Genomic DNA, 12,500 nt, shown 5'->3' with positions numbered 1-12,500 from the left:
TCCTCGTGGTTCCCCTTAATTGGGTCAAAGGGCAGTTATATTATACAGGGCCCTGTGTTCTACAACTGAATGCTTCCAAATTCTCAGTTCGTCTGAGGAAGTCTGGGGACGCTTACTCTGCCATTTTCAGTTCTCTTATGGTCTGTAAAGGAGCTCCTAATTAAAGGACACCATGTCCCTGGAAGCTCAACGGGTGACGTGTGTGCACAGCCAGTTACTACCGATTTTAATTGCTTTTATTTGGATAAAGACAGGTCTACGACATGGTTTTCTACTAAAGAGGACTTTCCACTGGGGTCTTGAAAGTGACGGCACTAAGGAACACCAAAGAATGCTTTTAACATACTGCAACACAAAAGCCTACACTTTTTCCAGTTCTAGGATTGGCATAGAGATTCTCAATCTTTTCTGAATGCCTAGCAGTTGCCACTATTTGGGGCCGGAAGTATGCCAAATGCCTTCCCTGCCCTTCATTTCATTTACAGGTTTTTCAAGAGTTAGATGTTCTTAAGCTTCTGATTTATCTTTAGCCTTCGGGTTTAAGCACATTACCATCTCTGCAAACTTGACAAGTTTCTCCAAGCCTTAAGCAGTCTCAAGTCAGGTAGAATGAGAAAGCCCGGGGTACATTTTTAAATATCAAGATTTCAGAAAATGGAAAGGGCTGTTTTGTGAGAAAGATTACAAGTGTTCAGCCCAAATGACCCTGTTGGGACACCCTAGAAAGATGGTTGTAACGACTGCTTCCATGCCAAGATTCCAGAACTAAAACTAGTCAATTGGCTTCGCTTTGAATAGGAAACTAAGGGCCAGAGTGTATATTTTTTTGTTTTTGTGCGGTTTTTTTTTTTTTAAACGCTACAAATGTAAAAAGCATTCTCAGCTCACATGCCTTACAAGCTGGCCAAGTCACCCCAACTTTAAAATGTTTAACAAAGGCCAAGAGCAAACATGTAGACATCAAACTGAACACAGGATCTTTCAAAACCTCGGGGGTACCTGTACCTCTAAGATAGCCTTGCCTGGCAGCGATCTTCTGTGAAACCACAGGTACTGGGCCAGGACCACAGCACAGGGCCAAACATACATTCCATATTGAAGATGCAGGACCTGAAAAGAATTTTTGCTATAAATGGCTCATCTGCTGGAAGCCAGAATATTTACTTAAATAGAAATTACTGAGTGCCGGGCACTAGTATCCATTTACAAAAAAGAGTTGTCTGCTCTAATTCACATCCTTTGGGGGTGTATAAAACTGCAATAACCATGTGATGAGCACTCCATACACATTTATTCAACAAGCATTTATCCACGGACTGAGTGGCTTAGAATCTATTTTAGGCTGAGGATGTAACTCACGGAGCATATATACACCCTACTGGAGAGAGAGGCAACAAGTAAGCAAATGAAGATTGTTTTGGTTGGTGATAATGCTACAAACAACATAAAATGGGGACGCAAGAGTAACTGGAGGAGGTGGACAGGACAACGGCCACAAGGTGGCTGCCCTAGATAGGGAGAGAGGATGATTCAGGCAAAGGCCCAGAAGCAAGAATTGAAGCTTCTGGCTGGATTACACCACAGGCATAGATAAGAGGCTGGAGGTAAATTTGTGCAGTGCAAGCAGAGGTCACAGGGAAGGCAAGGGTTTAGTAGGCTACAGAAAGTTTAGCTTTTACGTGCAAGAAGATATTGGTGGGTTTGAAGCACAGTCATAACTTGAAATGCTAAAGGGAAACAATGTCCTAGGAAGATATAGAAGAGGTCTGACTGGAGCTGAATCCTGATATGAGGAAGGCGGGAAGCGTACAAAATTACAGCGCCTTTGAAAGGGCAAAGAATTGTGAGCCCGGTATGTAGAGAGGCAAGACGACAGCCCACAACTCTGAAATGAGCCTGCCTGAGTTTAAACTCCACATCTGTAATTTGCTAGCCGTTTAATGACTTAAGTCATTAAACCTGTCTGTGCTTCAGTGCCCTCAACTGCAAAACTAATAGGATGACTAGGAAGACTCAATGCAAACAGTACAGTGCCAGTCACAAAATAAGCATACAGAGTTAGAGACTATTAAACTGCAAAACCGCAAATCTTTTCATTTTCTAGAGCAAAGGGTGCCCTAGTGGGGTGGTAGAAAAGGGGGCCGAAGTCGTAAAAGAGTCAAAGGTGAAGGAACTAAGGTCTGAATTTATTCAATCCACTCGACAAAAATGTAAGCGCCTAAAATACGCTAGGCATGAATTAAAGAGACAAAAATGCCTGCCCTGGTAGATTTTACCCAGAAGCATAATGATTTCTGAACAGCAGATTTGCGTGTAAAGAAAAGAGGTCTCTATTCTCACAGAGAATATCTTCACTTCTTAAAGTTGGGAAGAAATCCAAATGAGTATCTCAACTTAAAGGTGTTTAGAAACTATCAGAAATGGGTTCCGCTCGAGTCTTAAAATCCTTGCAAACTGTTTTTCATTTTAAACTGTTACTAATTGCTACGTCCAAATCTGATGAAACACCGCGTGGAAGTGCTTTGAAAAACCGGACGCATTTTAGATATAACTACCATTGAGAGTTTTGGGGCAGCCCTGAGCTAAAAGGAAGTGAGTGCCAACCCAAAAAAACTTTATTTGGGTTCTGTGGTTAAAATCCCCGGTCCCAGATAAAGCTGAATTAAGAAGCCCTTCAATGAGATCAAAGAAAATATTAGGTACTATTTTTCTGACAGGAAATACTTGGTGTGAAGAGGCCCATTCCTGGCAAGGTCCTCAAATTCATTACTGAAAGACATGCAATATGCCGAAAGGTTTCATATCAAACCTTTCGCTCTGTGGTCCATCCTAAGGCAGGAAGCCGCGGACCGGACCGGACCCCACCCCACCCCACCCCACCCCACCCCGAGAAGCGCTCCTGCCCTAGGGCGCCACCGCAAAAGACCAGAGACGCTTCCCAGCAGATGCAGCAGCACGCACCTGCGGGACGCAGACCTCCAGCACGGCCCCCTCCGCCCCCGGGCCCGGCTCCTCCGAGAATCGAAAGCGTTGGGCCCGGACCACATGCCCTCGGAGGCCACGCTCGCTCAGAGAGGACTCGGTGGCCCCCGGGAGGGCGGGCAGCAGCGGAGGGCGCCCGGCTGCCAGTTTGCGCGCGCCGGCCCCTGTGCCTCCTGGGGCCGCTTCCCCGGCGCCACGTGGCCCTCCGCGGACCCCGTGAGGTCGCTAAAGCCCGAAGGCAAGAAGGGGAGAAGTATTCCCGGGCGACAAAGTGACTGAGCACGGAGAACAGAACCAAAAACTAGGCAAATGAGACGCAGAGCACACAGGCCCCACGGTGCGCCGGGCGGAAGCTGGACGCGGAAAGGCGGCGCACTTACGGAAGTGACGTGCCCGGAAGCTGGCGCGGGAGAGGCGGGGCCTCAGAAAGGCGGCTCCTTGGCTGGCCTGACCTTCCCAACATGGCGGAAATCCGACGCGTGTGAGGGCGGAACCTGAGGTGCCAAAGCCAATGGCTGACCGTGAGAGGCCGGGGGGCGGGGAAGACGGCAGCTGCACGCCCAACCCGAGGCCCGGGAGGTGGTTGGGGAGTGAATTTTCTGGAAAGCGATTTTAAAGGCGCCGGGCCAGAGTGAAGGGCGTTTCAGTGCTGCCGCCGCCTGGTCCGGAAAGGGGGCGCGCTTTGGTGGCAGGAAGCGTGTGCGCCGAGGTCGTCGCGGAACCAGCTGGTGACCCCGCAGGATGAACCACAAGAGCAAGAAGCGGATCCGCGAGGCCAAGCGGAGTGCGCGGCCGGAGCTGAAGGACTCGCTGGACTGGACCCGGCACAACTACTACGAGAGCTTCTCGCTGAACCCGGCGGCCGTGGCGGTGAGCGGGCGGGGATCGCGGGCCGCGCACCTCCCCTGGGACAGGGTCCTCGCTCCCCGCGCACGCCGAGCCTGGCACCGCGGAGTTCCGATGGGCCCACCCGCACCCTGCCGAGGTCGGGGTCATCGGGGCCCGGATTCCAGGGCGGGCCTCCCAGCCCCGCTGTCGCAGTTGCCGCTGCCTCTGCAGCTGGACTCTCACGCCCTTGGCGCCCTCAAAGAGAAGGCCTGTCGCCCCTTGACCCCTTTGGACAGCGGGGTCCTGGGGGACCCGGCTGTCAAAGGCCACGAGTGGGAGATGCGAAGCCCGCCTCTCCTGGTTGGGTGGCGCTGGGTGCGACGTGCCCGAACACACGCAGGTCCTTTCTTCCCAAAGAGAAGCCAGAAGAAAAATCTGGCTCCTCAGGGATGTCGTTACTAATTGGCCTTGGGAACACCCTTATTTGCTGCCGGATTTTTTTTTTTTTTTTTAACTGGATAAGTCTTTTCTGATGCCCGCAGGATAACGTGGAAAGGGCAGACGCCTTACAGCTGTCGGTGGAAGAATTTGTGGAGCGATACGAAAGACCTTACAAGCCCGTGGTTCTGCTGAATGCCCAAGAAGGCTGGTCTGCGCAGGAGAAATGGACTCTGGAGCGCCTGAAAAGGAAGTACCGGAACCAGAAGTTCAAATGTGGGGAGGACAATGATGGCTACTCCGTGAAGATGAAGATGAAGTACTACATCGAGTACATGGAGAGCACTCGAGATGACAGCCCCCTTTACATCTTTGACAGCAGCTACGGTGAACATCCCAAAAGAAGAAAACTTTTGGAAGACTACAAGGTGCCCAAGTTTTTCACCGACGACCTTTTCCAGTATGCGGGGGAGAAGCGCAGGCCCCCTTACAGGTAGAGTACCGGTTCCAGCCTCAGCCCTCTGCTAACCTTTTCCCAGAACCAGAAATGGTTCTCCCTGCACATGGGGCTGACTTAGGGGCTGCTGATGCCCGCCCGGTCCCACTGTCAGACTGCTTTAATTGATCTCGGGTGCTACCAGGGCATCAGGAGTTCTGAAAGCGTCCCAGGTGATTCAAACATGCAACCAAAATTGAGCCACTGATCTATGAGGAAAGTTTTGATAGTTAAAAGCCCAGCAGTAAGCCACGTCAGTGATTTTTCTTTTCTCTGTTACTGTGTGCACAATTCACTCAGCATTTCTACGTCCCACAATTTGTGTGGTTTTGAAACAAAGATAACATTGTATAAAACTGCAGAGTTACTGTTTCGTCGGTAGTTAAATTGCCCGTCACGTATCGGATATTCCGTTCATTTAGGTGGTTTGTGATGGGGCCACCACGCTCCGGAACCGGAATTCACATCGACCCACTGGGAACCAGTGCCTGGAATGCCTTAGTTCAAGGCCACAAGCGCTGGTGCCTGTTCCCTACCAGCACGCCCAGGGAACTCATCAAGGTGACCCGTGAAGAAGGAGGGAACCAACAAGATGAAGCTATTACCTGGTTTAATATTATTTATCCCCGGACACAACTTCCAACCTGGCCACCCGAATTTAAGCCCCTGGAAATCTTACAAAAACCAGGAGAGACTGTCTTCGTACCAGGTATAGATGACCTGAAAGAAAGTACTTTCTTTGAATTTAGTGATTTGTCCTTTTGGAGCAGAACTACATTTAGAGTGAGTCAAAGAGACTCACACGGTCTGCACACTAACTGAATGAATTGACCTGTGCCCACTTCCGACAGTAATATGGGGCTGCCGGCCATGTGTCTCATCACCTAAATATATAATGACTATTGATAAACCCATTTTATGTGAGGATCCTACTCATTTTTATCTTTAGTGCTTACCTGGTGTCGTGTGTATGTTCCTTGACTCGTGCATATTTCTGTAAATTGGGGTTTTGGTACAGCGTAGCACTGGGTGGGTTGAGTCAGAAGATAGTGACTTAGAGCCAAGAGGCAGGAAACCCCACGCCTGATTCTGCGGGGTCCTCCTGACAGGCCGAGTTCTGGGAGTATGTAAGGTAGGCTTCCTTCTCCGAGCCGAAGCGCTGCTGCCGTTACAGCTTGGGTCACAGCTTTGGGTTAGCTGGGGTGCACACACTTATTTGTAAAGGACCGGAGAGTAAAATATTTTAGGCTCTGGGGCCAGATGGTCCCTGTCACAATTGCTCAGCTCTGCCCGTGTGGCAGGGAAAGCAGCCCTAGACAATCCATAAATCAACAGGCGTGGCCGTACTCCATAGAACTTTACACAGACGGGTCATTGGTGATTCTTGGCCCAGGAGGAGCATTTGCCACGCTGTATCCGGTCTCTGAGGCTCTCCCTTGTGCATCAGAATCCCCTGCCTCTGAAGTCCATAGGTTATGCGAAGTTTGTGTTTTAGAGTGTTTGTGTGCAGAATCAAACCCTGCTTAACTGTTGGTTTGTTGGATTTCAGGAGGCTGGTGGCACGTTGTCCTCAATCTTGACACCACCATTGCCATCACACAGAATTTTGCCAGTAGCACCAACTTCCCTGTTGTTTGGCACAAGACGGTAAGAGGGAGACCAAAGTTATCGAGGAAATGGTATAGGTGAGAGACGTTTTTTTCCTCATTTTTGCTTTGTTCCGGTTTCTGCCCCAGAGATAAAATGGAAAGTGTCCCCTGCTGCAGTAACGTGCTGGTTTTCGACCCGCCTGGAAGAAAGCTGGGGCCGCCAAAGCCCGTGGGTCAAGGAGAGCGGGTCCCTGGTCAGGGCTAGACTCAGGATGCTCGCCAGCCTCGAGGCAGCAGGGTGAGACTGCATGTCGATCAAAGCCAGTCAGTCAAAACACGGTCACGATCGGGATTGTTTCTCGTTTTTTGTTTTTGGTTTTTTTTTCTGATTTTCGTTTTTTTCCCAAAGCTAGCACTAGCAGAGGAAGACATTTTGTTTGAGTTTTATTTTGGTTATTTCTTTTACTTACTACCCAGAAGCATTATTACCATTTGAACTTATTACCTTCAGTTCTTGTGAGCGAGGTGACCGCCCTGGAGACTTAGCTCCTCTGTTTATCCACAGAACAGATACAGCACGGGCAGCGGCAGTGCAAGCCACCCCCAGCCACCCCGTGCCACTGTGTCCCAACCCTGACCTGGAGGGACCAGCTCTCGGGGTAAGAGAGGGATTCTGGCTTGTTCAGTGCTCAGCCGCCCTGCTGAGAGGGCCAGCAAGGGTGGTGGCTTTGTTCTCCCCAGACTCTGGGGCATCTGAGGCCCACGTCCTCCCTCCCGTAGGCCGCTGCGTGCTGCATTTTGGTCGTTCTAAGGCAGACCTTTGGTCCCTGGTTACAGAGGATGCTAGGTCAGGGTCCTCCGGGGAGGGCTGCTGCCTCTGAGAGTCCAGCTCAGTTTTACCTTCGAGTGAGGGGGGCCCTCTCTGTAACTTGACACTTCTTATTTCTTACAAACCTAATTGTTTCTACGTTTACGAATAGAGTTTGACCAAGCCCAGTGCCAATCAGTAAGTGCTGTGCCGTGGAAGGAAAAGGTTAAAATGAAATCAGCTAGGAAAAGTTCAGGGCAAAAATGAGAAGAGACTGTTTCTCCCAAGGGGAAAAAACTAAGAGGAACTCGAAACGTCGCCCGCCGAGTCGGCGGCCCGTCTGGCTCATTGGCGCCGGTGCTGGGAGACCGCGCGTAGCTAGTTTTCCTTTTGGAAAAGCCTGAGCAGCGTGTCGGGGCTTCTGTGCCCAGCCTCGGACTCACGTCCTCACCGCGCTCCGCGTCACTCGTTCCGACAGAGGTGCCTGGCGTCCCCGGGTGCTTCTGAGAGAGGCAGGGCTCAGCCTTGAGTCTGGGTTACTGTGTGTGGGTGTCGTTGCTTGTCCCAGCACTGAACGTGTGTCTTGTCTCTCAGGATCTTGAAGCAAGAGCACCCCGAGTTGGCGGTCCTGGCCGACTCCGTTGACCTTCAGGAATCCACAGGGATCGCCTCAGACAGCTCCAGCGACTCCTCCAGCTCTTCCAGCTCCAGCTCGTCCGAGTCAGACTCAGAGGTGAGACCTTGCCCTCTCCCCAGGCCTCCAGGGCAGGTCACCCCGTGAAAACCAGATGTGACTCGCCCTCCTCCCCAGGAGGGAGAAAGACGTGAAGGGTCTCCACTGTCTTCCAAGAACTACAACTCCCATCATTCCTGCCGTGTGGTGACATTTGCCCATTTGGTAGCTTCACGTGTGTATGTTAATTGTCATGGCGTCAAGGGGTTGAAAGAGTCCTTGGAGACTCCGTTAAGTAAATGGCCCAGGGGCGCACAGCTGGCAGGCAGCGGTGTCGCAGACGCCAGCGTGCTGACCTCAGGTCCATGTTAAGGATTCTCCCAGTGGGCGGTGGAGTGTGAGCTAGAAACCCAGCAGATTCAGCAGTTTGCAGAAGCTAACGTTGGGTGAGAGGGTCCCGTGCCCTCAGCAGCTGACGTTTCTGTCTCAGGACTGCGTGGTCCGATCGTCCCTCTCGTGCGGGCGGTGGCGCGTCGTATGTTAAGTGCTGCGCTCGCTTGCACGCATCGGCTGCGTGTTGGCCAAGCGGAAGGCCGTGGCGCAGTCTCCGAACGCCGGCCGTACGTGTTGTTGGAGTGGGCGTCCTGACTTCACACAGGGGACCCTTCCATTAGAGACCACTGTGGGGACGCTCGCCACTGAGGGAAGATCCTGGTCCTGCGGGCGCCGGGCACGTCTGGGGAGATGCGTATGCAGACCGTGCCACGAAGCGCTCACGGGTGGCCGCCGCGCTTCTGGGGGACAGCGGGCGATATTTGCGTCGTCTCCTGAGATCAGAGGTTACGTCCAGGTTGAATTTCTGTTTTTCCTCCTCCCGGGTCCAGTGCGAGTCAGGGTCTGAAGGCGACGGGACGATGCACCGCAGGAAGAAGAGGAGGACGTGCAGCATGATGGGAAATGGGGACACCACCTCCCAGGACGACTGTGTGAGCAAAGAGCGCAGCTCCTCCAGGTGACCGAGCACGGCCGTGGCCTGCGTAGGAGGACGTGCCCGCAGCCAGGGGCAGGGCCCAGGGAGGGCAGCCGGCCGGGCCCCGCAGACAGGGGCGCCGGCGCACGCGGAGCACGCGCGCTCCTGGAACGCGAGTCCATCCACTTAGCATTTGCTGCAGTGGCTTTTCCTCTGCTACCGGCGCACGTAACGTGGCTCGTGTTACGCATAAAGGCGAGAACCCATGTGGATGGTGCCAAGGAACCCTTTACATTATTTAATAAAAATTAAACACCTTTTCTATCTTGATTTTTTTTTTTCTTTCGAGAAGACCAGAACCTTCCCACGTTGCTCTTATCGTGGTCTTGGAAAGCAGTGACTCCACTGGTGTGCGCCCTCACGGGGGACGCGACAGCAGCAACGGGGGAAAGAGCTGTTCTGGCACCTTCCGAAAAGCCTGAGCAGTGGCCCCGCTCTTTCTCCGTTTGCCGTTATTGCTTTGCCAGTCGGGTCGCAGCAGAGAACTCAGATTTTTTATCAAAATCTTAACCGTGTCTCTGATGAAAAGCCAGATTGGACTTATAAATAAGTTAAACCGTAGTCTCATGCAAGCACCTCCCTGCCCTCGTGCTGGGCACACAGCAGGCTCACGGTGAAGTCTGGCGACTCCACAGGTGTCCAGGGTCTGTAAGTCCCAGAGCCCTGCGTTTGACATGCTAGCCAAAGTGTCACTGTCAGCAGCATTGAGGGGCGAGGTTTCGGGAAGGTAATAAAACACTGAACTTCGTAGGATGCTAAGTGTGTGAGGTCCTTAACTGCTCAGCAGGTGTCCTTCCCGTGAGGTTCTTTGTCCTCCCGGCAGCTGAGTGTTTTCTCCAGTGTGTTCTGAAAGTTCCAGACCCACAGTCCTTTCCGTCGTCTTTTCTCGTTCCCTGAGGTCAGGCTGGAATTCCATGGGCAAGTTCAGGTGTCTTGTTCAAGTGAATTTATCAGACTAGAATGTGCACGTCTCAGCCCGAGTTGTCCTTTCACAGCCACCCTTAGATGCCTCTTGTCTTTTTCAGTGGTTTCTGTTATTGCAGACTTGTGTCTGTCTGTCCTTCAGGTGCGATTCAGTCGCCGCGGGGGCCCTGGGGGTTCTGCTAACGTTTCCTTCCAGCTCTGCGCCAGCGCGCTCTCTACCTGCTCATTACAGGCAGCTGTACTTTCTTTGGCAGGATTAGGGACACTTGTGGAGGCCGTGCTCACCCCTGAGCAGATAAAGACACTCCCTGAGGTGGCTCCTGTGTCAGCTGCTGGTGGCCACCCGGCTCCGTTTTCACGTCTTCTGCTCCTCCCTTCTCCTTTGTCTCTGAATTTGGATCATCTTTCTCTGGTCCAAGCTTCTGTCTTCAGTCGAACGCTGTTTTCACTGCTCACTCAGACTAGATTGTCAAGAAGTGTAAAAACTCGGCAAGCTCAGTGAAACGCTGCAGGCCGACAGGATGTTGGGTGAGAAGGTTCTGCGCCGTCTCCTTTAAAACCCAGCTGGGCGACCACAAGGCTGGAGGGTCGCGATCCTCTGACTGTCTCGTTGCATCTGGCACCTCACTGATGTTGGTGCGGAACTTCCGCTGTCCACAGAGCCGGCTGCACACACGCAGACACCGGAAGTGGTGAGTGGACTTGGATTTGTGTGTGAACCAGTTACATGTAAGAAGTGCCGCACGTGCCACCTTCCCAGGCGTCACCATCCATCCAAAGACGCAGTCGGTGGCAGTAACCCAGCCGGCGTGCGCAGCACCAATCGCCACTGCCTCCTGCTGTGTTAGGATCTGCTCCCTTTCTCCGCGGTCAGAGGGGCTGTGAAATTCCAGGGATGGGTTTGTGTGGCATATTCTGGGGAGGGATGACACCTCGGGGTTTTTTGTTTATGAACAAAGTGGGAAAGGTGTTCAGTGTGTTCTTACCATAGAACTTAAATTATACACAGGGGCCAGTTCCAGTGTTGAATTTTTAATGGAGCGTTTAGCATTTGCTGATGCCGGGTGGGTCATGTGGCTTTTGTCTAGGAGGCTGGTCCCTATTGTGCCCTAGACCAGTTTTCTGCATCGTAAAATGCCACCTAAACACGTGGCTGGTTTGGATGGGGAGCTTCTGTGACCTTCCTGGCATCGGCACCTGTCGTCCCACCTGCCCGTGGTGCTGCTCTCCCCTCCCCGACCGGACACCCAGGCTGGAGCAGCAGCCTCTGCTTCCAGGGTGTGAGCGAAGCCAAACCGTGAAGGCATAGTCTGTGTATAAATATCTGAATGGTGTTCCTCCTTTTCGAAAACCTTTTTGTGCTATCTTCAAAATGGTTTTCTCTCTCTCTCAGTATCGCTACCAGGCTGTCAACACTCACCTCTCTCAAATTCATACCCACTGTTCCCCTCAACCAGTTTAAAGCAAAAAGCCAAACCAAAAGGCTGTTTGCCGCCAGGGGGCGTGGTGAGACGCGTTGCAGTGGCTGGGATGGGCCAGGAGCAATTTGAATTTGAGAGATTAGCCACCCCGGTTTCCTTCTCCAGGTGCCAAATAAGATTGTTCAATAAACAACATCCAGAAATAAGGGATCAGGGATGAGCTGGTGAGAAAGGAGCGCAGTGGGGGCCAGGCCATCAGGGTCAGGAAGGACATGGGAACAAGGGGTCCATCCACCTGTCCCAGAGTTAACCCACCACCCACCTGGCGTGAGCCGCTCCTGTGAGTGAAGGAGACAGCGTTAAACTGGTTCTCAGAACTGCTCTCCCACTGATGTTAAAACCAGCAAGACGAGTCCTGAAAGAAGGGATCGTGCACTAGTAACTGCGGATGGGGAGGAGCAGGGGAGGCGTGACAGGAGCCGGGGACTCAGGACAGCCAGGATGTGGCGGGGCTTCGGGTGTTTTGGGCATGAGGAAGGCACCACTGGTTCATCATCCGCCTCGAGTACCCAGTGCTGCACACAGGTGCCTCTAGGCTCTTTAGTAGGACTGCGATGTATAACGTGACACCTTTGAGGGGAGAGCCACCCAAAAAGGGACATTCTTCACATTTTGCGCGTTTGCAGATGCCCTTTCATTCAGCAGATGTTTGGGTGCCAGCAGGCGCTGTGCTAGGTGCAGGCGAGGTAGCAGTGACAAGCCCAGACCTGGTGGAGCCTAATGGGCAGTGAATGTGCTGCTGTTCACAGGGCCGCTGGTCAGGGTAAGCAGAGCTGTGCTCAGATTTTCACGCCCAGAAAAGCAAGTTCAGACCTTATTAAATGCAAGTTTACGAGATCTTCATAAAAGAACATACTTATCATGATAACTGTATTCTTCACTTAGTACGTGGCTTCTTTGTAAATTAGCTAAAGGTGTTTAAACTAAGGATCAGCAAGAAAGTTGCCGGTGCAAGTGCTTTGCAAACTTACTAGAGGTTCAGCCTTGATGTGGTTTAGGACTTTAGGCAAGAGTGTGGGATGGAACAGGAGTTTTGCATAAATGTAAAAAGTGCTGTCTAGGAGGTAGGTGGATAAGCATGCGGCTTAGGTTCCTTGAATTGTGAGTCGCCTTCCACACGGAAGTTGTTCGTCATGTGTGCTCCAGCCCTGCCGATTGTTCCACGTGGAGTCTTATTTCTCCTCACACTCCCCCTCCCTGGCTTCTGTCAAGATGTGACATCGATGTTACGTTGAGTACAGCAAAACTACA

At 52.1% G+C, this 12,500-nt stretch overlaps 2 protein-coding genes across 7 annotated transcripts in view; one reads left to right on the top strand and one right to left on the bottom strand.

Annotated features, from left to right (window-relative positions):
• The window catches only part of METTL23 (methyltransferase like 23), a 5,119-nt gene extending 1,827 nt beyond the window's left edge, over window positions 1–3,292 (bottom strand). The window contains exons 1-2 of one of the 4 annotated variants that reach the window (XM_011362001.2): window positions 2,962–3,292; window positions 1,006–1,110 (exon numbers count right to left, since the gene is read on the bottom strand). In XM_011362001.2, coding sequence (XP_011360303.1) covers window positions 1,006–1,089 — 84 coding nt within the window. In that variant the 5' untranslated portion in view covers window positions 1,090–1,110; window positions 2,962–3,292. Of the gene's footprint in view, window positions 1–1,005; window positions 1,111–2,804; window positions 2,823–2,961 lie in introns of those variants that run through there. The other 3 variants (XM_011362000.2, XM_023531732.1, XM_011362002.2) reach the window with 3 other exon arrangements.
• A 139-nt stretch (window positions 3,293–3,431) lies between these two features.
• JMJD6 (arginine demethylase and lysine hydroxylase) lies at window positions 3,432–12,494 on the top strand. Of its 3 annotated transcripts, none has more exons than XM_011361997.1 (7): window positions 3,529–3,852; window positions 4,353–4,741; window positions 5,167–5,453; window positions 6,294–6,429; window positions 7,736–7,874; window positions 8,699–8,826; window positions 10,023–12,494. In XM_011361997.1, exons 1-7 carry the CDS (start codon window positions 3,724–3,726, stop codon window positions 10,057–10,059), a joined length of 1,245 nt encoding a protein of 414 aa, XP_011360299.1. In that variant the 5' UTR covers window positions 3,529–3,723; the 3' UTR covers window positions 10,060–12,494. The 3 variants fall into 3 exon arrangements, 2 of the variants coding, with proteins under 2 accessions (XP_011360300.1, XP_011360299.1); XR_002780852.1 differs by lacking the exon at window positions 10,023–12,494 and adding an exon at window positions 6,899–6,992 and having other exon boundaries at window positions 3,564–3,852; XM_011361998.2 differs by lacking the exon at window positions 10,023–12,494 and having other exon boundaries at window positions 3,432–3,852; window positions 8,699–9,108.
• Window positions 12,495–12,500: the final 6 nt, after the last annotated feature.

Source organism: Pteropus vampyrus, unplaced genomic scaffold, assembly GCF_000151845.1.
Source record: "Pteropus vampyrus isolate Shadow unplaced genomic scaffold, Pvam_2.0 Scaffold72, whole genome shotgun sequence".
In the NCBI taxonomy this organism is placed as follows: Eukaryota; Metazoa; Chordata; class Mammalia; order Chiroptera; family Pteropodidae; genus Pteropus; species Pteropus vampyrus.
The sequence above is the reverse complement of the archived record's forward strand: the minus strand, read 5'-3'. Positions and strand labels throughout refer to the sequence as shown.

Coding starts and splice junctions, on each gene's coding strand:
- JMJD6 (XM_011361997.1), top strand. CDS start 3,724: ATGAACCACAAGAGCAAGAAGCGGATCCGCGAGGCCAAGCGGAGTGCG. Junction 5,454..6,293: donor AGAGACTGTCTTCGTACCAG/GTATAGATGACC, acceptor GTTGGATTTCAG/GAGGCTGGTGGCACGTTGTC. Junction 6,430..7,735: donor TTATCGAGGAAATGGTATAG/GTGAGAGACGTT, acceptor CTTGTCTCTCAG/GATCTTGAAGCAAGAGCACC.